A 24,821-nucleotide genomic window follows, 5' to 3' on the forward strand; every position below is an offset into this window, starting at 1 on the left:
AAACAGAAAGTTAAATTGCCAAAAGTAAGCAGCTTTTGGCCAAGCAGCTGCTGACTCCATCCCCCTTCTCTGCTGCCAGCAGCCACTGACTTCGTACCCCTTCTCTCCTGCCATCCCCAGGAAGCTGGATGCTCCGCTAGCCACTGGCAAATAGGGAAATAATTTGTTATGAAGTTGCAATCGAAAGGAATGTATCTGTGTTTTCAAACCATAGGACAGTTAAAAACTTTAATATAGAAGTGATAGATTAATTGATAGATATAAATAAATTAATAAAAGATGCAACATCAGTAATGTAGAAGTATGAATAAAATATTTAATGTCACAAGTAATCAAAGGAATAAGTACTTTGTTTTACCTATGAGACTGACAAAGGTTAAAGTGATTGACACTCCCTGTAATTGTTAAAGAATGAGAAACTATGCGCTTTTCCACTGTTGACTAAGTTGAGACTTTGTAACTATATTTCTTTCCTAGCAATGATATGTTCATTTGTTTATTTTCCTCAAAAGCTTGATGTATGCCTATACATCTATTATGTATGTATGTATGTATGTATGTATGTATGTATGTATGTTTGGTTTTTTCGAGACAGAGTTTCTCTGTGTAGCCCTCGCTGTCCTGGAACTCACTCTGTAGACCAGGCTGGCCTCGAACTCACATCTATTTTTATCCAAATCACTTGTGAATTAATCAGAAGGAAATAATCTGGAATGTGACTCATTTACATTATTAAAACATTGATTACAATCTTTTCTTTATGAAGGTTGTTGTCTTTTCCAGTGTTGTCATTAGTAGGAAAAGTGGAAGTAATAGACTTTCCTAGCACAGGGATATAAAAAGATTCTGGCAGATAGAATGATACAGTTATATAAAGTCACTAAGTCTTATTAAAATTGTTTCATTCATAAGAAGTGATTCTGTCCCATACAGTTCCAGGCCTTGGTTTTAGCTACTGGAAGGAAAGTGCTGTTTATTATCATTGTAAGAATCCTGTCAAATGCTGAGACGTCCAGATGATGACATTGTTGATTTTATGAATTTATGAAATTATTAGCGTAGCAACTGTTGTGCATAGCACACTGTACTGGGTGCTACAGACCCAATCGGAAGGAAAGTAGATGCGCTAAGGGCCTCCATTTCCATCGTGCTTTCTGGGTAGAAGAGAGATAAATGTTAACCAACTAACCAGTAACACTTGGTTTAAAATGACAATTTTGATGGAGACCCTAAAGGTGGATAGTGATTTATGAATTGAGACAGTTTCCTTTATGAGACACCAGGGGAAGCCTTGTTAGTGATTATTCTTTTTCTCCTGTAGTCCAGGTCAACCTTAAACTTCTGATTCTCCATAGTGCTGAGAAAACAGCCAGTTAGCTTGAAACTGTATTTGTAAGCTGTTCCTTACAGAGATCACAATGGAAATTAAAAAATATTTAGAGTGAAGAGAAAATAAAAGTGTTTGATATCAGAAAATCTCCAATCTTAAATGAAAATAATTGAAGAGGAATGAGGTGAAAAATGAATTAAGTCTCTAGCTCAGGAAGCTGGGAAAGAAAGCAAAATTAGCTTTAATTATAGAGAAGAAAAAGGTAAAATGAAGTTAGGTTACGTGAACAAGGAAGATTAATAGGCAAATATTAGTATATTAAAAATCAATAAAAACCAAAATACTTTATTAAAAACCACTAGTTTAATCACTGTTATATTATCATTAAAGACAGATCCCTAGTTTGAATGTTAATAAGTAGTATAGAATATGGAATCTGGAGGTAGACTGCCTGGCTGTAAATCCTGACAATGGCCTTTAGTATAAACTCAGTGTGGTTTAGCTTCCTTCTCTGTATACAGGGTAATGATTGCACCCACCTGGGTAGTAGGTTGAATATCAAGCACTTAGGTATTATATGGTAATTTTATAAAACACGGAGTAGCTGGATATGGTAGTTCACACCTATAATTTCAGCACACTCGAGTTTGCAGCAAGAGACTTGCCAGGAGTTCCAACCAGTCTATGTTACACAGTCTGAGGTTATCATAGGCTTCAGAGTGAAGGTCTGCCTCAGAGTGTAAACCAACCAAACAACAACAGCAAAAGTAACAATGATGCAAGGGAACAGTATTAGAAATGGAACTACAAACGCACCATAGAGATTTCTGATTTCATCAGCTACATTGTAATTTGAGAAGTGGATAAAATATACATTTTATTAGAAAAGATCAAAACGACTGTAATACATTCTAGTAGAAACAGAAGTTATGTGGGTAAGCTAAGAATGTTTAAAGAAATGAAATTTATAATGCAGTCCTCTCCACAGGCTCCATTATCATGTCTGTAGGGGCTCTTACTTTCCTCTGCATTTTTAAATTGAGGCCCATGTGATAAAAGTGCAGGACATTACAGTATACATTGACAGTGTGCAGTGACATGCCTGTGTGACCATCCTCTCAATAGAGAGTGCATTCATTCCCAAAAGTATTTCCAGAATGAAAATTACCAGAGTACTTTTTTTTTTATCATGGAATTACTGAAACAATAAATGCTTTAGAAAGCTTTAATATGAATCACAGCTAGGATGGAACCCTTAAAACATATTTTTCTTAGAATATTTTTAAAAGATTTATTTATTTACTATACACACATATATGTGCATATATGTACATATATGTGTGTTTTTGTGTGATTGGGTTACCTCACTAAGGATGATATCCTCCAGATCCATCCATTTGCCTAAGAATTTTATAAATTCATTGTTTTTAATAGCCGAGTAGTACTCCATTTGTTGCGGTAAATCTCCTCCCAAATATGCCGCAGCAATGAAAACACAACTCAGTTATTATGATTATATGCTGTGCTCCTAGATTGGGCAGTTCTACCACTACACTACCATCTTCCACATCTATGAGACCCCTTAGAACTTGCGGTTTCTCCAGGCCATGTGCTTCTGCTTTTCTTTGTCTTCCTCCTCTGCATCCTTTCCCTCTTTCATTTTCTCCTTCTTCTCTCTCCTCGCCTTCCTCTCCACCTTCCCTTTATCTGCCCAGTCATCAGCTCTCCTTTATTTACAGATTAAGGTGGGGAGCAGGTTTACAGGAAATCACCTGAGTGCTGACTCATTCCTTGTTCTCAGCCACTCACAGGAGAATAGAATTAACATCAACTATAATTAGCCCTAAGGTTATCCACAACATTCTCCCCCTTTCTGTCTAATTAAAAGACTATTTTATCTCAGATATAATTGAACATAACTATTATTATTTTGTAATTTATAAAGTACATGAGACCTAACACCCATTCCATCATCTTTGTTAATTAAACAGAACTTCTGTCATCTATTCTTACTTAAAAGACTTATAATTCTACATCTGGCTATGTCTTGGCTTTAGATTGATTGCCATCTGAAAACCACCCTCTCAAAATGGTTCCTCTCAAAGTAAAAAGCCTGGGATGCTAGGAGCCTATGTAGTTTTTCAACCCCATCAGAAATCGAAGAATGACTAATAAGTAACTGAAAATATATAGAGAGGTTAACACAGCTTCCAAAACGTAGCCAATCCATAGAGACCGCTGATCACCTGGACAGTCCCTTACTTCAACAGTTGGAGCATCGGTCTTCAGCCTACTGGCCAGGGTCATCTGACAGACTTAGAGAAACAGGAATAGTAAGGACTAGCCTACTGTCTCGGCAGAATCAAGATGTCCTAACCTGTTAATTGTACTTTCTTTGGACAGTATTATGTCTGTAGATGAAATGAGGCAATTCTTGCCTAGTGGCTGTTTCGTCACAACTGGAGTAACTCAAAGATGCTCACTTTCTTCTTTGAATCCAAGACAGGGAAGGTTGTCAGAAGCAGACTGGTCTCAATAACAAGTGAATAAATAATCACTAAACATCACATTCTGTAAACTTCTGACATTTTTAAAACCAACTATCTATGTGAAGTAATCTATACTGTTCTCTGTTAACCACTCTCAGCCATTTCTAATTAAAATAACTGAAAACACCGTAACAATAAACTCAGAGCCATGAATTTCCTATTTGGCCCTTAACTCACAGGCTTAAACATCTCAGACCTGTTTATAACAACAGCAATAGAAGGACTGGGTCTAAGCCCTGTACTTCAAAATTTTTAGCATCAAAGACAACCTATAATATAACCACCCCCAGCCTCAAAGCCTAGGGAACTGGGACAATGACTCTTCATAACTTCTCCAAGCTGAGTATGGGAGCTGAGATATTTTTGAAGAGAGGGGGAAGGGCAGGGAAATGGGGGAGTTGGTTGGCCTTAAGACGACACACCAATGATTGTATTAGTCTCTGATGTCTGTGTCCTGGCTGGATCTGGATGAAAAACCAAGATATCAGGAGTTCAGGCAGGTCAGTTCAGCATGTCTGATGGTTAAATTCACCAAGGCTGTATGTTCTGTAATATATAAATCTCAAAACCAAATTTTAGTCTCATCCAGATAACCTTTTCGTTTGATTCTCTGGAATCTGGTTCTCAGGGGGTCTCCCGCTATCAAATCTGATCCATAGAACTCTGGAAGGTGTAAACACCTTAGTCACCTTTTCCAAAAACACAAAGACAAAAGTTTTTCCCAAATCAGCAAATCCTTCAGCCAGTAACCAGGAAAACCTGGAGCTTGCCCTCTGTCCCAGAGGAACAATAAAACCACCACAACACTCAAAAATCACACACAGTTTAGCCTATTTAGGCTTGGGATCTCTGAAAGAACAGCCACTGACTGAGCTATCTCTCCAGCCTCTTAAAGTCTTTTTTTTTTTTTTTTTTGCAGGAGGCGAGGGATTTGAAACAGGTTTCTCTGTGTAGAATCTAGCTGTCCTGGAACTCACTCTGTAGACTAGGCTGTCCTTGAAGTCAAATATTCAATTGTCTCCCTTAGAATATTTTTTAAAAGGTAGTTGAAGTTTTTCATGTAAAATTATCTGATTATTTTCCAACTAAAACTTAAATGTATTTATTTTTTTCAGAGACATCAAACCTGACAATATATTGATGGATATGAATGGACATATTCGTTTAGCAGATTTTGGTTCTTGTCTGAAGCTGATGGAAGATGGAACGGTAAATAAACATATATTATGAATTATTCTACTCATAGATATTTCCTTTTCCATGTCTTCTATGTTCTAGAGTCCCCTGCTTGCACTGACTATCTGCCCAGCCATCCACCTGTATGTGTTCCACCTCCTTCTACAAAGCTTTGGCTATTCCTGCACATAATAAAGCTTGTTCATCGAGTTATTTTATCTGCTTGCAGTAAATACTTAGCTTGAGAATGGCTCTTTTAAGAGTCTTGTATCTTCCTTTTTGCCTGATGCCTACTATTTTACTTGAAATGTTCTTAAGTTTTTAGAATGATAAGGTAGGTTTCATATAGAAAAAGAAAACATAACTCCGCCTTCATTTGTACTGTTTTTCTAATTATATACTTGTTCTGAGGGACAATATTCAGCTTTGTTTTGTTTTGTTTTTAGGACAGGGTTTTTCTGTGTAGCCCTGACAGTCCTGGAACTCCCTCTGTAGTCCAGGTTGGCCTTGAACTCAGAAATCTGCCTGCCTCTGTCTCCCAAGTGCTGGGATTAAAGGCGTGTGCCACCACGCCCGGCTTACTTTATAATTTTATAACAGACAACTTTTTATGTATTCCATATTTGCTTAAAGAGATTACATTTTCTCTAATTTTTAATACCAGGGTTCTATACAAACCCATAATATAAAACGGAGTTTGCATTTGTATTTTATATTATTAAGGGTTTTCCTTGTTGTCAATTATTTAAAAATCCTTAATATGGTAGATTTGTTAATTTTTCCTTTATATTGTCAGTACTTTACACATCTCCTTTGTAACTTACTATTTGGTGAAATACTACTTTTCCCAGTATGGTTTCTCTTCAATTAAACTGATGAATTAAAATAATTTTAATAGTTAGGCTAATATTTCTATTACTGCTTTAACTTTCTTTTGCTTAATTTATGTGCAATTCATCTTTTTATCCCATCACTTTCAAATGTGTGCTTCCACTATGTCTTTATCTTGCTTAAATAAATTATTTAACTGATTTTTCTCTCATTTATTCATTTTGCCTTATTTCTTTCCCAGTGTTAAATCTCTGTCCTTTAACAGGTGATTTAATGCACTCTTGGGTCTTGTGACTCAGGCCAGTGCTGTGTGCTGTTCATATAGGTTTTGCTTCTTCTCTGCCCTTTTTCTCTCCTGCCTCCTACTGTGCAGTTCAGGTTTAGCTTTCTCACTCTCTTTATCCTTGGAAGGTAACATATTTCATTTTAAATATTTTAATGCCTCTCTTTTGTTATTTTAAAAAATTATAGTTTACTTAACTGTAAGTTAATAATTTTTCTCACTACATTCCCATTCAATATAATCAACTTATTTTACTTTATGCCACATATAGAAATTAATTTAAATTGCCAAGAACTATGTCAAAACCAAAAAAAAAAAGTATGGGACAGTATTATTTATGATTAGATTTGGCAAATGTCTTGAGGATAACACAGAAGCACAACCCCTCTACCCTGCAATGGTAAATTATATCGTCCTCAAAAACGCGTGTGTGTGTGTGTATGAGATGACACGACACAGCGGTCAGAATGAGAAGACAGCGAATAGAACTGCAACAGTGTCTGCCCATCACTTCTCTGATTACATGCTAAGAATAGGTGACGAATAGCTACAGAGTGTAGATGCATCCTGACCTGCAACACTGACCTGCCCACAGTTACCTTGGGAGGCACAGGGTGAGATATTGGTCTTTCCTGAAGCTTTCTTCCAAGCTCAGCAACAGAAAAACAGTCCCAGTGAAGAATAAGAGGAGTTTCCCACAGGTTTACAAATGGGAATAAGAACATGAAAGATACTCAGAAATGCAAGTCCAGAACCCGTGACCCCACTGTGAGTGCATCTTCTGCCCCCCAGAAACAGCAAGTGTTGTCCACAGATGATTTAGAGCCTCTGGACACTGTTAGGAGGAGTATAAAATGGGGTAGTGACTGTGGAAAAGAGTGTAGCCAGTTCTTCCAGATGCTAAAAATAAGTTGATAATTTATTTTCAGTTTTATCTGTTAACTTGTTTAATTATATTTTCAACTTTTTAAAATTAAGAATTTTTGTTTAAAGTCTATTTTTTCTGTTTGGTTTCGTTTGTTTGTTTGTTTTCTGAGAAAAGGTCTTCCTGTATAATATCCTTGGCTGGCCTGGAATTTGCCTTGTAGACCATGCTGGCCACAAAAGCATAGAAATCCATCTCAGTGCTAGTATTTAAGGTGTGTACCATCATGCCTGGTGCAACTTAGAACTTAATATACAGTAACTAATCAATCTTCAGTTTTCTTAATCTTCGGTTTTCTTAGACTCATACTTAGAGATGTAAAATTATTATCAGTGTTAATCTGAATGAATTGTTCATATCTAACTGTAAATTTTTAGTTCTACTATAATACATACATACATACATGTTTTGATTGATTAGGTATATAGTTAAATAATTTAAAAAACAGTAAGAAAGCTGATATAGTAGTGCTGTAATCCCAGCACTTGGGAAGCAAAGTGAGGAGGTTTGTGAGTCTGAGGCTGGCCTCATCTATAAGTGAGGAGGATTGTGAGTCTGAGGCTAGCCTCAGCTATAAGTGAGGAGGATTGTGAGTCTGAGGCTAGCCTCAGCTATAAGTGAGAACTTGACTCTGATTACCAAACCAAACCAAAATTAAACAATAATAATGTTGTAAGTGAAACATTCATTTTATTGTTAATGACTCAGATAATATTGTTTCCCTATGTGCATTCAACTATAGTAAAGCTTCTATAACATTGTGAGTAATGAAGACTATTAATATAAAGGCCATATAAAATTACTCTGTAAATCAGGAGACTAAATACAGATGATAAAAATGTCTTATTATACTCCTACGTACATACTGTATATCTCAGGTACCTCTTTCTAATTAAAATTTATTTTTAATATATTAATAAAAATTTGAACTTTATTAGGTCCAGTCCTCGGTAGCTGTTGGAACTCCAGATTATATTTCTCCGGAAATCCTTCAGGCTATGGAAGACGGAAAAGGCAGATATGGACCAGAGTGTGATTGGTGGTCCTTGGGGGTCTGTATGTATGAGATGCTTTACGGAGAAACACCATTCTATGCAGAGTCTCTGGTGGAGACATATGGAAAAATTATGAATCACAAAGTTAGTATATTTATTTTTTTATAATTTTAATAGTAAATATATAGTAAATTAAAGGAATATGATAGTAAAGAGACAATACTTTTTTCAAAACAATGAATACTTTTTTGATTCGTAGGGGATAATCATTCTTAATCATAACCTATGAATTAATTAGTTTTAACTTTTTACTATATTTTGTTGAGAAGTGCTCCTGAATAGAAACTTGGTCTAGGGTCTATATAGTTGAGTAATAGAGTTCAAAAGTGGTTAGTTTTTTCAGTTAGTTTTAACTATATAGTATGTACAGTCATGACAAGCATGCATGCACAGATTCTCGGTATCACTAATAATGAGTGGAGTGTGTGAAGAGAGATAAAAGTGAGATTTGTTGGCATCAGAAGACGACTCCGTAGCTACGGTCCTTGCTGTACACAACTTCTGACCTCAGTTCAATCCCTGAACTGCACAGAAAGATGGATGGAGGGAACTGACTCCACAGAGTTGACCTCTGACCTTCACATGGGCAGTATGGCACTTGTGTGCATGCACACTCCTCCACACACCTATAGTCATATACCACAATCGTTTTGTTTTGTCTTGCTGCGATTCTTCTGTCAATCTAGCAAGTACAAAATGAACTATCAGTACTCTAATAAATGCAGCTTCATGGGCCCTCCTCAGATTGTATTGACAGAACTACAAGTTGTAACTTTCTGTCACAAAGTTAACAGCTGTACATCTTGAGTGTTAAAATTATGGTTAGAACTTTTAATGGATCCAGGTCAGGCTTAGAAGTCAGCCTGGTTGGGATATCTAGAACAACGGTGTATATATAGACTATCTGTCCCAGTGTTAATGATCACAAAACACTGGCTGCAATCCGTATACACAGCTGGGACAAGATCATAAAACTCAAGTAATGTGGAACTAAGTGAAACAAGATGAACAGTACAAAAGAAGAATAACATACAGTTTCAGAAATTGTGAACAGTTACAAAAGTTCTCATTAGGAATCTGAATGTCACCAGAAGAATAGGATAACCTGTAATTTTTAATTTGGTCTGGTGATGCAAACATGATTAGTTTTTTTCTACATATTAATCAATTTTAGAGACTTTGTGTCTTCTGAGCTGTAACTGTAGTGCAGTAAGTAGTTATGAAGAACTGAAAGCTAGGGAGAAGTTTGCAGTGTGTAAATGGCATGTGTATCATTCAGAAGGAAGTCACTTGAGTGTACACTGCTGAATAGCACAGGTCTGGAGAAAGAGTTCAATTCAAGTTCCTCTCCTGTCATTAGTGTATGGCAGTTTCCTCTTTTACAAGACTGTCCTACCAGCAGTTCCCACCCAGTGTGATTATTAAGAGAATCAAATGGGTCAGATAAGTAAATCACTTTGAATAGTGCCAGGTACATGTTAATTTTTCAATTGCTTAATGATTATCTGTTATTTTATATGGTATCTGAACATTATCAGTAATCTACTTCTTAGGAAATATTGAGTTAAATTCTGCTCTTTGTAATCAGATCCACCTGATTTTAACAGCAACTTAACAACTTTCTAGAGCAGTGGCTCTCAGCCTTTCTAACACTGCAACCCTTTAATGCAGTTCCTCATGTTGTGGTGACTCTCAGCCATAAAATTATTTTGTTGGTACTTCATAACTATAATTTTACTACTGTTATGAATTGTAATGTAAATATCTGATATGCAGGGTATCTGATAAGTGACCCCTAAAGGGGTTGCAACTCACAGACTGTGAACCACTGCTATATGGCATCTGACCTTCTCTCTTTGTAGTTCCTCTGTCATGGAGTAACTTAGAGAATTAAAAGTTCCCTTAGGAAAAGGATTTATGTCCATCATCCCTGTGTCTCCCTACAGTATCACTACTGTGTCATCAACACTTACTAGACACTGATTTATATTTGCACACCGTATATCTTTGTCTGTGTAGGAGAGGTTTCAGTTTCCAGCCCAAGTCACAGATGTGTCAGAAAATGCTAAAGATCTTATTCGAAGACTCATTTGTAGCAGAGAACATCGACTTGGCCAAAATGGAATAGAAGACTTTAAGAAACATCCATTTTTCAGTGGAATTGATTGGGATAATATTCGGAATTGTGAAGCACCTTACATCCCAGAAGTTAGTAGCCCAACAGATACATCAAATTTTGATGTGGATGACGACTGTTTAAAAAATTCTGTGAGTATGACATTATGAAGATGTCCGGTCCTGCTCGTTCTTTTAAGTATTGTTATAAAGTAACAATTTATATTATAATATTATTTTTATTTATTAGTCTGATGCCGGGACTATTTTTCTTTTATCGGTCACATAGTATTTATGACTTCCAGTGCTTATTTTGTCATGTATCAAAAAATTGAGAAAAGTAAATTCAATATAGTCACCCATGACCAAAAGCAAAATTCAAGATCTATTCCTTAAATAATTGTGTCAGTGGGTTTTCTAAGAAGACAAGATTGGATGCTTTAAAAAATACATTTTGGGTCTGGAGAGATGGCTCAGTGCTTAAGAGCACTGGCTGCTCTTCCAGAGGTCCTGAGTTCAGTTACCAGCACCCACATGGTGGCTCACAACCAGCTGTAATGAATTCTGATACTCTCTTCTGGTATGTCTGAAGACAGATACAGTGTACTCATATACATAAAATAAACAATTCTTTAAGTTAAAAAAAAGTATATTTCATGATTTCAAAGTGGAGGAGATGACAAATCTTTCCCTTAAAACCAGCCATAAAACTGGAAACAAGCAAAAACACTTAGAGCTTGATACAACCAAAGGAAATAAAGAAGCATTTATTCATGAAAAACTACTGAACTGTTTTTGAAACCATACACACCTCACCCTCTACCTTTCACCCCATCACATGCTTGTTGGTATTCATGACATGGAGCAAAAATCTGACACCTTGCTGCTAGATGGGGCAAACTTGATTGGGAAAGCTCTAACCCAACACACTGTTGCCACTAAAATAGCAACTTGGTAGGAATGAATGTGGAAATAGAGTGGATGTACAGTTGATTTTTAACTATTTTATAATAATTTTATAAACTTATGTAGCTGTATTTCATAAAGTTATGGTGAACACCAGGTTAGCTGTCATTGACCATTGCTGTGTGGAAATAAAGGTTAATGAATTTGAAGGGAGTGTGGAGGGGTACAGGGGAGGGGTTGCAGGGAGCAAAGGAAAGAAAAGGGAGGGATGTAATTATCTCAGAAATTAAAGGAACAGAAAGTTAGCTTCTGGTTACATTCTCAACAACTGAGTATAAAACTCTTTCATATGTACTTCTACTTACAGATACTTTATATAATAATATATACCTTTGATTCCTTAACACTAAACTCAAGATTAACAGCATCATAACTTAACTCCTAACTCCTAAACAGAGTTTACTTTGACTTTGTGACACTGGGTGGCAGCCAGTGGTTTCACACACCGATACTCCTATCCCTTGGAAATGTAATGGGAAAGGATTATGAATTCATGGCAAGCTTGAACTACGTACAGCAAGATCCTGCTTGAGATTTAAAAAACTATGCAGTTATCAGACAGCACTTCTGGGAGCTATTTTATACAGAGATACTATTGTAAAGCACAAAAGTGCTTATAGAGTGTGCAAGGGCATTTGCTGTCAGTGTGAGACGAGAGGAGCCCCCCATGCTCAGTCGCACCCTCTGCTCTGCACACATTGTCAGGGAACACGGAAGTTCTACAATTCCGATCGATTTTCCAAATAAATTTAGCTTCTAACTGTATGTGATGAAACATGGGTATAATTTCAGCACTGAAGAGGCAGACACAGGAAGATCTGGGCTACATAGTAAGGTCTTGTCTCTCAAAAAAAAAAAAAAAAAGCTAGACAAATTTTCAGATATAAAATACACAAATAATGTCCATAATTTCATTCTTAACTTTTATATTGTTTATTAGAGTTTTGTAGTAGCAGTGCTTAGAGTCTGCATTTTGTATCCTTGTACATATTTACCAAACTTATCACTGTGTCTAAATTGAATAGTTGTTTATCCCCATTGACAGTTAAAATTAATAGTTCAACCTATGGGTCTTAACTATAAATTTCTTACTAGATTGGTATTCTTTGAATTTTTTTCTAGGAAACAATGCCCCCACCAACACATACTGCGTTTTCTGGCCATCATCTACCGTTTGTTGGTTTTACATATACTAGTAGCTGGTAAGTTTCAAAAGTCAGTATAATTTGGGTAATTTATTTTATTTTTTATTAGATATTTTCTTTATTTACATTTCAAATGTTATCCCCTTTCCCTAGTTTCCCGTCCGAAAATCCCCTATCCCCTCCCCCCTCTCCCTGTTTCCCAACCCACCCACTGGCATTCCCCTATACATGGGGCATAGAGCCTTCACAGGACCATGGGCCTCTCCTCCCATTGATGACCGACTAGGCCATTGGGTAATTTATTTAAAAGTAAATTGAGCTTGAAAATGGTATATGGTAAATTGTAGAAATTGTAGTTCTGGCATAGCGCTGAATTTAAATGTGGAAAATAAATGATAAGCCTATTTTGGTATTATCAATAGAACAAACTACTTGAGAACCCACTGTTTGAAGGAAAAAGACAAGGACATGTGGTTCAAGGGTTGAATCTGTTGAGAATAGGGCGTGAGCCAGATCAAGGCACATCGTGACTCTTCTGTTCTGTCACGTGCCGTTGTTCACATCACTTTCTACTCTTCACTCACTTCTGTCCTCTGGTTCCTCCCTTCCTAGTCACATAAGAATCACTATAATCACGTCCTGTATGCCATGTCAGTCTCTCTGGCTGTCTTACAGCTGCTGGACTTTCCTTGTGAAGTGAATATTCTTTTAAAAAATCTAAGCAGTTTGATGTGCTGGGGCAAACAGGGTCTTAACAACCAGGCTAACTTTAAATTGAGTGAGACGCAGAGGTTTGGTTACTGTATACTGTTTGACATACATACTGAGTCACCCTGGTTTGTTCTGCCCTGTATGTACCAAGGTAACCATTTCACACCTCATTCCTGCCTTGCAACCTGTAGTCACCCTCATCCTCAGTTGATAGTTTTGCCTCTTCATCCCTGAAGATTGACCCCAGCTGTAGACGCAGCAGCTCATTCCTGCCACTGTTTTCTGTCTTCCCTTAGACTCACACAAGCTCTTTTCAAGAATGGACCATGGCGATGCCTGGCTAGGGTTGGTTCCTTCCACCCCCTCCTGTGTGGCTAAATCTATTGTTTCCTTTTATGTCATAAGCTTTCTCCTTTATGTGCCGTCCACATCCTTACGTCCTGCCAACTCTCTTATCAGACGCATGGTCACTTCTTCCATATTGAAATAGAAAACCTTTCTGGATCTCATACCTGATACCAATTATTTCCTTGCCATATACTACCTCTCTTAACTGTCTATTTTTAAAATATTATTCTTTCTTGAATCCACTCAATTCAGGTTGTGCTCCCATCACCTCATGCAAACTGATTAATCAGCATCACCATTGGCTCCTGTGTTGCTGAGTGCAGCTATTCCTTCTTAGTCCTGGTCCTGGGCTGCCTTTCTTCACCTTTGCCACAGCTCCATTCTCCTACACACTTACCTTTGTGTCTGTTTCCCAGTCTCTAAGCCTGAGTCCTCCTGGGGCTCAGACATGGAACTTCAACACATATTTCGTAATGAGGTGAAAGTGTGTCTCTCTAGTGGAGACCTCTTTTGTCTTCTACTTGTACTTGTGTAACATGTTATAGCTTTTATTTTCTACATCTGTCAAAATTGCCAACCTGCTTGTCCTGTTGATGGCCAGATCTGTCCCCAGTTCCGGCTTCTTTGTATCTTAACTACAAACCAAGGTTCTTATAAGGCCCTGTACAACTGACTTGGTCGTCTTTCTACGCCCTGCAGCTTTCCCAGCTGTTTCCCATGTTGCACTTACACAGGCCTCCATTGAAGGAGTGCCTTGGGATGCTCAGGCTTCTGTTCTGCAGTAGTCTTCATCCTAACACTGCCTTGACTTACCTCAGTTACTTGTGCAAGCACCGCTATTTTGATTTACTCCATCTACATTTCTATCTTCTCCCTCTTAGGACTTCTTTTCTCTCTCTCCTGTTTCATAGTTTCTCTTTTAGAAGCCAATGCTTTCTAATGTGCAGAATATGTTATGTACTTTTATTTCTGTCACTGTTGCTAAAATTTAAACTATTGGCAAGAATTTTATTTATAATTTTTAATTTAAATACAATTATATTATTATGCCCTTTGCTTTGCTTTGCTTTGCTTACCTCCCCTTTGTTGTGGTAAATCTCCAACCCAGATATGCCCCGGCAATGAAAACACAACTCAATTAATATGAATACATGCTGTGCACCTAGATTGGGCAGATCTACCACTATACTACCATCTTCCACATCTATGAGACCCTTAGAACTTGCCATTTCTCCAGGCCACATGCTTCTGCTCTGCTTTCCTTCCACCTCCTCCTCTGTCCTTCATCATCCTCTCTCCCAAAGCCTTCAACTCTGTTTTCCTCTATCTCTGCCCAATCACCGCCTCTAGCCTCTATTTTATACATTAAGGTAGGAAGCAGGTTTACAGGAAATCACCTGAGTGCTGACTCATTCCTTGTTTGCAGCCCCTCACAGGAGAATGGAATTAACATCAAATATAATTAGCCCCAGGGCTATCAGCAACACCCCCTTCCCTTCCCTTTCTTTTCCTTTCCTTTTTCCAATCCCTTCCATGAACACTTCCTCCAACTCTGATCATTTCCAACTCCCCACTCCCTCACAAATCAATGGCCTCTTTTTCCTTGATTATTATTGTTTTACACACACACCTTTCTGAATCTGTTCTATGTTGCTTGTGTGCATGTGATTCAGGCTGACTACCTGGTAGTAGATCAACAATTAGGTAGCCCATCTCTCAGAAAGACTAATTCTCTTGCTCTCAGCTATTATTGATTGCCTATACTTCTTTGTCTAGGGGTGACTCCCTGATGACTGTCCATCATCTGAACTCTATTATGCAGTCAGAAAAGCACCTCATCTTAAAGTTTAGAATTTCAAATTCTATTAATGAACATGTGCTAATGGTTTTGACTACTGTTTCAGTAAACTTGTCAGATTGTTTTAAACTAATAACCCTTTAGTTTAAAACCCTCATTTTATAATTTATAGAATTTTAAACTTAAAGATAATTTGGTGATATAAGTTTTATTTAAAAATATTTCTACACATTATGGTAATCTCACAGAAAACTTTTTTAGTCATTCTGTGGGATTCTAGATGTTTTACTGTAGATATTCAAATCTATGTCTTATATGAAGAAGTTTAAAATTCTTCAAACTTTATTGTAATACGAACCTCCTTTTTTTTTGTTCAGTGTTCTTTCTGATCGGAGCTGTTTAAGAGTCACAGCAGGTCCCACGTCATTGGATCTCGATGTCAGCGTCCAGAGGACTCTAGATAATAACTTAGCAACTGAGGCTTACGAAAGAAGAATTAAGCGGCTTGAGCAGGAAAAGCTTGAACTTACTAGAAAACTTCAAGGTAAATATTTTAATGTTTCCTTTGTTTAAATTGAACTTAGAGTTCTGAGCTGCATTACGACGGATTGTTTTATTTTCAGAATGGATCTTCTTATAAATGGTAAAAAGTAAAGTTGTAGAAATATACGCAGAACAGAGTATGATGGCATTCATGTAAAATCACACAGTGATGTGACTTCTTTAGGTATGGATGTGTTCATCTAAATGTATGGAATGGAATTCTTCTGGAGACAGGAGGATGGAACTGTCAGGGAAAAAGGGCCCTTCTCATCCTCACCTCACACTTAGGTGACTTTTAATATCATATGATCAGGGCTTGCATGCACGCTGTTTCCTTCATGCTCTGGGATGGTTTTAAAGGACATTTTAGGATTCTTACTTTTCACTTTTTTGTTTACGGTGATTTTGATCTCTCCCTAGTCTACTCAATGTCACAGGACCCCTCAGTCAACACTGGACTGTTCTTACCACCTCCTTTCTCACTCTGACCAGTGGCATTTTTATGGCTCCCTCTATCTGTGCTTTCCTTCTGAGGCTTTAGCTGTCTTTTGTAAGGATGTCTTTGTTTCCTGTGTTTCTCTCTTTTGTGTGTATTGTGTTCCTCATTTAGAGTGTCTGTTGATCTTTGTGTCTGCATAAACTGTGAAGAGTTTGCTGCTGCCTCTGTTTTTTTGTTTTGTTTTGTTTTTAAATTGATCCTGTTCTCCCGCTTTCCAAATGCCTTGTAACTTGTACTATATGACCAATATAAGTGACAATAAGAGATGGTTGAGTTAATATTATTTTTGTCCCAGAAAATGTTTTTCTATTTTTTATGCAATTAGCAATTAAGCCTGAACAAGGCTGGATTGCAATTTTTATTAAAGTCAGTCCACCTCTAATGTCAGAAGTGAAGGGGGTACTAGGTGGAGCTTGGTAGGGTCTATTTCTCCTTTACTTGTAACTATGGGGACTTGTTCCATTCTTCCTCCTCTTCTTACTATTTCCAACTTTCATAAGTGTCTTGGTGAGGAGACCATTCCTCGTTTGATGCAATTACAGCAGACATAGAGTAGGATAGCTGTGCCTCCTCTGAACAGTGTACTAATCCCTACCCCACATTGTCCAGAAGGTTTGCATTCTGTTTTTGTTTTTTGTCTTTTTCCAGCATAGTAGTCCTCAATTTTAGGGGCTAGTGAGATGGCCTAGTAGGAAAGGGCACCTGTTGCAAGACCTGACAACACAAGTGTAATCCTTAGAATTCATGTGATAGAAGGAGAAACCTGACTGTTGGAGACCTGTCTTCTGTCCTCTACATGAGTGAATGGCCTGTGCACTCACATGTATAACACCCCCCAAAGAAACAAATGTTAAAAATGTTAGTTTGGACAAAGCTCTAGGTTAGACCACTGAGATGCCTTTCATCTCAGAATGTCTTACTCCACTCTGGTTCATTTTACTTGGTCTTTGCTTTCACAGTACCATAATGGTTGTACAAACAAGTTCTTTTAAGTTCTTAGCTTTATATTTCAAAAATATTTAGTATATTTTTATTTTTACAAAAGGAGGCAATAGCCATTCCTGTTCCATTTCATTACAAATGAAAACTTTGGGAACACAATGAAGGCAGTGCTAAGAGGAAAGTTCATAGCAGTGAGTCCTCCATAAAGAAACTAGAGTTCACATACCAGCAATTTAAAACTAGAGTCCACACACCAGCAATTTAAAAGTGTATCTGAGAGCTCTAGAAAAAGAAGAGTAGACAGCAGGAATAATCAAATTCAGGGCTGAAATCAAATGACTAGAAACAAAGAAAACAACACAGAGAACAAAACCAAGAGCTAGTTCTTTGAGAAAATCCACAATATAGACAAACCATTAGACAAATTAACTAAAAGACAGAGAGATAGTATCCAAATAAACAAAATCAGAAATAAAAAGGGAGACATAACAACAGACAATGAGGAAATTCAAAGAATCATTACCTCTTACTTTAAAAGCCTGTACTCCACAAAATTGGAAAATCTAAACAAAAATGGATAAGTTTTTAGACAGATACCACTCACTAAAGTTAAATCAAGTCTCTGATTTTCATTCTTTAATTCTTGTTTTATTTTTAGAGTCAACACAGACTGTTCAAGCTCTGCAGTATTCAACTGTTGATGGTCCACTAACGGCAAGCAAAGATTTAGAAATTAAAAGTCTGAAAGAAGAGATTGAAAAACTAAGGAAACAAGTATCAGGTAACTTTCTGAGGTCATCATTAATTTAGTATATTTTCAAGTGGTTACTGTCTATGAGTCTTGTTGATGTTATGGGTTATGAATTATATGACACTAAGAAATGGCAAATAAAATTAGTTCTGGTTTCATAATTTGATCTGGAAAGTAAATATGTAATTGCCTTACAGAAGGAGGGGCTTTGGGGAAAGTAGATGAAGGTGATACATAGAGAATATATAGAAGGCACAGCCACCTAGAGAGAACAGAGATGACTACTGTAGTGATAGAATTGTCTGGGAAGTTGTGTATGTGAGTGAGGTAGACAGGAGGTTTAACGAAGAGGGCTGCATATAGACACAGACAGACAACAAGCACCACATCATGAGTTGAGGCTATAAATTTCTCTTCCAGGACTGACTTTATTGTGCCATGTAAAACTTCGTTGTATTTTCCTTTCTGCTCAAATTTTTAGAATTTTTTACTTTGACATGATTTGAGAAGTGCTTTTTGAGTGTTTGAAGAATTAACTTCTGTATTCTCTAATCCGTTTTGTAATATCCCTTATGGTGTTTGTTCTGTGAGAAATGAGGTTTGTTTTCTGCCTCAGATACAGTCATCTTAACCTGTGCTCCCTGGGCACTTGGGATGAATGTGTGCTCCTGCTATTCTAGATTATTTGTTTTATAAATATTGATTAGATGCTGTTGGTAGAGAATGTTTTTGAGGTTTTTTTCTATAGTCTTGGTTTTCTGTCTATTTATGTTACTTACAGTTGAGACAGGCATGATTTACCTCCTGTTGAGCAGGCTTTAAGTCTAATCAGACAGCTATTGGCTGCTGCCAAGATCTGAGTGACACCACTGCACCCTTATGTGTGTCTTGTGTACTGGTCATTGTTGTGTTCATATGCCTATCGATACTTCAATGCTTCGTCCTTGCCAGATGGAACAGAAGTCAATTTCTAATTTGTTCTTTACTGACATTCTGGGAATCTCTTTATTCTTTCCAGTTTCTGGTGGGTTGTTGTCATTTGTCTGTTTTTAAAATACCATCCTTGTCTTTAATGAGATGCTCTGGCTTCTTATTATAGCCTCAGGTTGAAAATTCAGATTCGGCTTCCATAGTTGACAGGGGTCAGCATGGAACTACAGAGGTTTCAGAGTCTGCCTGCTTCTGCCTCTGCCTCTTGAGTGCTGGGATTAAACATGTGCATCACCAAGTCACACGGTTGTTTTTTTTTGTTTTGTTTTGTTTTGTTTTTGGTGATGCTTAAGTCAAATATAATATTAGTTTTTTTAAAGAGTTTTTTGTTTTATTTTTCTGTTGTTAGTGATAGAGGATTTTGGAGAATGGCCCACTTAACATGATACAAAGACTTAGGATATCAGACACTTAGGATCATCAAGACCAACCTTGGGCAGTGGCTCCAAAGTTTGTTGTTTCACACTAATGGAGGTTAAAAGGAGATTATGCCCTTCTTGGGTATAAACAGTGTGGAGACAGTCTTTACTAAGCATTATCCGGAAAAGCAAGAAAGGGAGGGGAGTGAGATCAATTTCCAAAAGCTGAGAAAAGTAGCTAAGGATGGAACACGTGGTTGAATTTCCTTTGTCCAGGGTTTTTTTATAGGGCAATGGCAAGAAACTGGACAGAGACTGATGTGATCTCTTTTGAAATTGGTTAATTGCCTGGGACCATCAAAGGTTAAACCAATAGAAGGCCTGTATTCTCTGTTTACGTCTTCCCCGAACCAACCAGGGAGATGATCATGTTGTGTTGATGCCTGCCCCCACACAGGAATAGCTGAAGCCTGCCTCTATCCATCTCTTATTCTGGTTTAGTTATCAACATTGACTCATTGCTAGCTATTAAGTTATTGGCCACCATTACTACCTTGCAGGAGTCTTGCTAACTGTTCATTTTATCAAGCTGTCTTTGTTCTCAGAGCCACTTAAAAAGAAGCTGGAATGTTCTTGGTTAGCTTTTTATCTATGGGATGGATAGTCTGGGGTCTTGTCTTAGTTAGGGTTTTACTGCTGTGAACAGAAACCATGACCAAAGCAACTCTTACAAAAGACAACATTTAATTGGGACTGGCTTACAGAGGTTCAGCCCATTATCATCAAGGCAGGAACATAGCAGCATGCAGACAGGCATGGTACAGGAGGAGCTGAGAGTTCTACATCTTCCTCTGACGGCTGCTAGTAGAAGACTGACTTCCAGGCAGCTAGGGTGAGGGTCTTAAGCCCATGCCCACAGTGACATACCTACTCCAACAAGGCCACACCTCCTAATAGGGCTACTCCCTGGGCCAAGCATATACAAACCATCACAGGTCTCTTTCCTGAAATAGGGCATACACTTTAGATACCATTGTTCTTATTAGTCTATTATAAGTTGTGTTAGATACAATGTTTTTAAAGCAAGAATATTTAATACCTAATGGTGTCTTTCATGTTTTTCCCAAAGGAAAAAAGTCTCCTGGAGACGAGGTCCTGCTATCACTGGCTTTGTTTCTCCAATCCTATATGTTGCTTATCAGATCTGGTTGGCTATCTCATACCAGGCTCATACACCTTCTAACTAATTTTCCTTAGTGCTCCAGACTCTTGTGGTTTTAAATGTTATTCTTCCTTTTAAATCCAGCTTCTGTTCTCATTGAAATATTTCAAAGTAGCCTTGCATTTTGTCCGTAGGCCCATTTTTCTGATGCTGCCTAAGAGTGCTGTCTTCTCCTCCCTCACTAATAGAGTATCAAACAGTCCTATTTTGGTCCTTTGGCTAGGAAAAGCATGATTTGGGGTAGGGGCTGTGTTTCCTTATACTTTTTGGCTTCTCTGGGTTGCCAACAATCTTCTTAAGGCCTGGGGGTGCACTGCCTTCACTGCTCAGGCCGCAGTGCTCCGACTTGTCACCACATCTCACTGGCTCTGGTGGCTTTCTTAATCATCAGCTGTGTACTTGTTTTTAAATACAATGTCTTAGGTCTTTAAATAATTGTTCTTAGTAGGAAATATATCAATTATCTTTCTTTAAAACTAGAAGTCACCAGAGTCAGCTTTTCTAAGATAGGGTGCTACTCATGGAATAGCTTTAATATGCCTGCTGCATTATTTTCAGGGGACTCTTATTGTTTTGAGGATAAAGTAATAATTTCTCAGTGTGTGTTGGAAACCCTCCCTTGCCATGCATGTGCTTGTGTCTTCAGCTTCATTTCTGGTTCCCGCTCCCTTTGTTATGCCAGTCCTATCCACATCAGATGATTTCTAGATCCCATCAGTGCTTATCCTTCATCCACGTAATCCTGACTCCCATTTCATAGCTCTGCTCTCACTTGTCTACCTGTCAGCCATCTTTCCATCTTCTGCCTGTCTGTCTGCGTATGGTTGTTCATTTGTTTGAGACATATTTTGTAACCCCCTACTCATCCATAACATGTTTCATTATTAACATAAATATGGCTGGCATTGTCTTTCCTCACCACAAACAAGAGCACAAGCTCTTTGAAAACAGGAGCTTTAAATTCATTTGTTTTTCATTTTATTCACTAGTATGTTCCAAGTCCCTATAGGGTTGTACTTGGATCATTAAAAACCCAAATCAGTATTTGTTGATGAATTAGTGAAACATCATTTCTTCAAAACCCATTTCCTAAGATTTCTGTCTTTATTATGTTGCTACAGGCAAGCCAAGCAGACCTCCATTCTCTATGTAGCGCAGAAAGGGTCATCCTATCTGGGATATTTGTTACTGCCAGCTCTTGCTGGGTTCCTTCATGTTCTTTTCTCCCACTGCCTTCATAAATTTAACACTTATCAGGCTACTTTTGACTTGAATTTTAAAAACCATTTCCCAATGGTGGAATGAAATGAGTAAAATCAGTGAAAATGCTGTTAAGAGTAAAGGTTGACCCTCTTGCTTTGGAAGTTCTTACCCTGCAGAGGTTATTATGGTGGATCTATGGTACTCACTTCCTCACTTCTGTACTCTCTCAATCCATTTCTCCAATACCTGTCTATCTGTTCGTCTATCCGTCCCCCCTCCCTACTTTCTTCCTCTTTCCTTTCTCCCTCCCTCCCTACATTTTCCTCTTTCCTTCCCTCCCCTCCTCTCCCTTCCTTCTTTCCTCCCTCCCTCTCTTCTTCCCCCTTCTCTCCTCCCTCCTTCCTCCCCCCTCCCTCCCTCCCTTATTTCATTATCTTTTTTTTAAGTATGATAAAATACATCTATTAAAATGTATTGTTTGAGCATTGCTTAGTGCTTCACTGAGTAGCATTAGGCACAGTCCCCTCCTGTACAGCTGTCATTGCTGTCTCTTCAGAACCAGGATGAAATAGTAACTCCTTTTCTGCTGCTTCAAGCCTCTGCTCTGCCTTCTGCTTCCATAACCTGACATTTCCAGAAGTGTAGAAGTACACAGTCTTCAGTGTTCTGTGTTTGGCTTCGTTAACTTGGTGCAGTGTTCTCAAGGGTTATTCATGTTGTAGGGTGTGTTAGAAATGGCTCTTTTCTAAAAGTTTAGGCATGTTCCATTATATTCATATGACAGATTTTGCTTTTGCCTTCATCTGTCATTGGACACATGGTTTGCTGTTACCTTTGGCTATGGGTAATAATGCAGTTATGAGTACAGACATACAGATTCTGGCTAGTTTCTTGTTTTTATTTGTTCTTGGATATATATCCTGTAATGAAATTCTGGATCATATATTGTTTAATTTTTTTCAAAAGAAACCCTGTACTATTTATATAGCAGCTATATGATTGTTTATTGTTAATGTGAACACATTTAAAATTTTTTTAAATAAATTATTTTATTCTTATTAACTCACAAATAACACACAACACAACTATTTTAAGGAAGTCACTGGAGCAGTCCAAATTTCTGTCCTCAGTCACTTGTTTGCAGGTAGCACAGCCATTTCACTTAGGGATTTACTTTTCTCCGTCAGCTACATTTCTTCCACCACACAAGGAAGGTAAAAGATGACAAAGTAGGTATTCTTGTCCTTTTTTTTTTTTTTTTTTTTTTTTTTTTTTGGTTTTTCGAGACAGGGTTTCTCTTTATAGCTCTGGCTGTCCTGGCGCTCACTTTGTAGACCAAGCTGGCCTCGAACTCAGAAATCCGCCTGCCTCTGCCTCCCGAGTGCTGGGATTAAAGGCGTGCGCCACCACGCCCGGCTCGTAGGTATTCTTTATTCAGAGTTACATTATTTATTCAGACATACATAAATTATTTGCTGGGTCCTAGGAGCTATATTGGTCCCTGGAGGCATGATGGTAGAGTTGAAAATAAAACCGTACCCTGTTCACTGTTAGACTCAGGTGCTTAGCATCCTTCTTCGACATCAAAGCCAGAGCTAACATGCAAGCTCTCACTTTGCGGCTCTCCAGACACTGCTAGTGCCCTTTGGTGCTTCTTGAAGAAGGTCTGTGCATACAAGACACCTACCAACAACTGACCCACTTCATATTACTTCCTTGTAAGAGTATCTTCTAATTTCTAGAAAAATTACCATGGATTTTGTTAATGCCTGCTCTTTTTTACAACATTCTAAATTCTTAGACGACTGAGCCAACACTTGTTTTCCTATTGTATTTCTAGTGTCTTAATCAGATATACAGATAGTATATCTCTCTATATATACATGTGTATATACTGTATAGGTCTATATATTTCCTTATATAGACTTATATAGTAAATATGCACTTGATGTGTGTCTACAGGTTAAAAAATGAAAATTTATGTATGAAATATAAAGGGTATTTTGTTTCCTAAGTGAAATTTTATTATGTATAATATACTTTTTAAACTCCTGGTATTGGGCATCCAAACTCTGTATAGTCCCTCCATCTTTACTAACCTAAGACCAGCCCTGGTGGCTGCTCAGTTAATGTACCAACAATAATGAAGAAACTCACCTGTTGGTAAATGCTATTGTGGAACCCGGAAGGAGGAAAAAAATTACTGGATGTGGGTTGCCATTTCCAAAACATCTTGATTATCATGGTGACCCTCTAATAGAATTTATATGTTCTTCTCAAGTACTGTATCTTAATTATCTTTTTCCTCATAGAATTAAAAAGTTTTATATCTATATTTTGATAAGACTGAAAATATTAAAAGATTGGCCCTTTACTGATGTAGATATATAAATTCTTTTAAAGGATAATTAAATTACATATGTGGTGATGGGTCAAATAAGTAGACAAAAACTGCTTTTTGCAATATTAGATAAAGAGAAAACCATCCCAATGATATCTCTCTAGAATCAGAAAAATTTTATCTTATAAATAAATGTTAGTATTTGTGGAGTTGGTAGATACACTTCCAGCAAAGCACTAGACTCCCCGGAGTGTTTTATTTCTTGTAACTTTAAATGTTTAGCATGTTAGCATTTCACAGTAGCATACTTAAAGAGATCTTTTTCTAAAGGAGTATAATGACAGCTATTTCCTATGAAAACCCAACAGCCTGAATTACTGGCGCCTTAGAGTAGACTAGTGTTTCTAAACCTGTGGGTTGTGACCCTTTTAGGGGGTGTCTTAGTTAGGGTTTCATTGTTAGGAAGAGACACCATGACCATGCAGCTTTTATAAAGGACAACATTTAATCGGGGCTTGCTTACAGGTTCAGAGATTCAGTCCATTATCATTATGGTGGGAAGCATGGCAATGTGTAGGCAGGCATGGTGCAAGAGCTGCTAAGAGTTCTACCTCTCATTCCAACAGGAGCTAGGAGAAGACTAGCTCTCTTGTGGTTAGGAGGAGGGTCTCATTGCCCATCCCAACAGTGACACACCTACTCCAACAAGGCCACAGCTCCTAATAGTGTCATTCCCTGG

General features: G+C 37.7%; 1 protein-coding gene across 13 annotated transcripts in view; it reads left to right on the plus strand.

Annotated features, from left to right (window-relative positions):
• The window catches only part of Cdc42bpa (CDC42 binding protein kinase alpha), a 213,741-nt gene that overhangs the window by 98,009 nt on the left and 90,911 nt on the right, over positions 1-24,821 (plus strand). For all 13 annotated transcript variants that reach the window (XM_085843395.1, XM_085843388.1, XM_029475997.2 and 10 more), the window contains exons 6-11: positions 4,995-5,088; positions 8,033-8,233; positions 10,169-10,417; positions 12,353-12,432; positions 15,610-15,776; positions 17,875-17,997. In XM_085843395.1, the coding sequence (XP_085699521.1) occupies positions 4,995-5,088; positions 8,033-8,233; positions 10,169-10,417; positions 12,353-12,432; positions 15,610-15,776; positions 17,875-17,997 (914 nt within the window). The remainder of the gene's footprint in view (positions 1-4,994; positions 5,089-8,032; positions 8,234-10,168; positions 10,418-12,352; positions 12,433-15,609; positions 15,777-17,874; positions 17,998-24,821) is intronic.

The sequence above is a fragment of the Mus caroli genome, unplaced genomic scaffold (genome assembly GCF_978045245.1).
Source record: "Mus caroli unplaced genomic scaffold, Mus_caroli_1 scaffold_1, whole genome shotgun sequence".
Taxonomy (NCBI): Eukaryota; Metazoa; Chordata; class Mammalia; order Rodentia; family Muridae; genus Mus; species Mus caroli.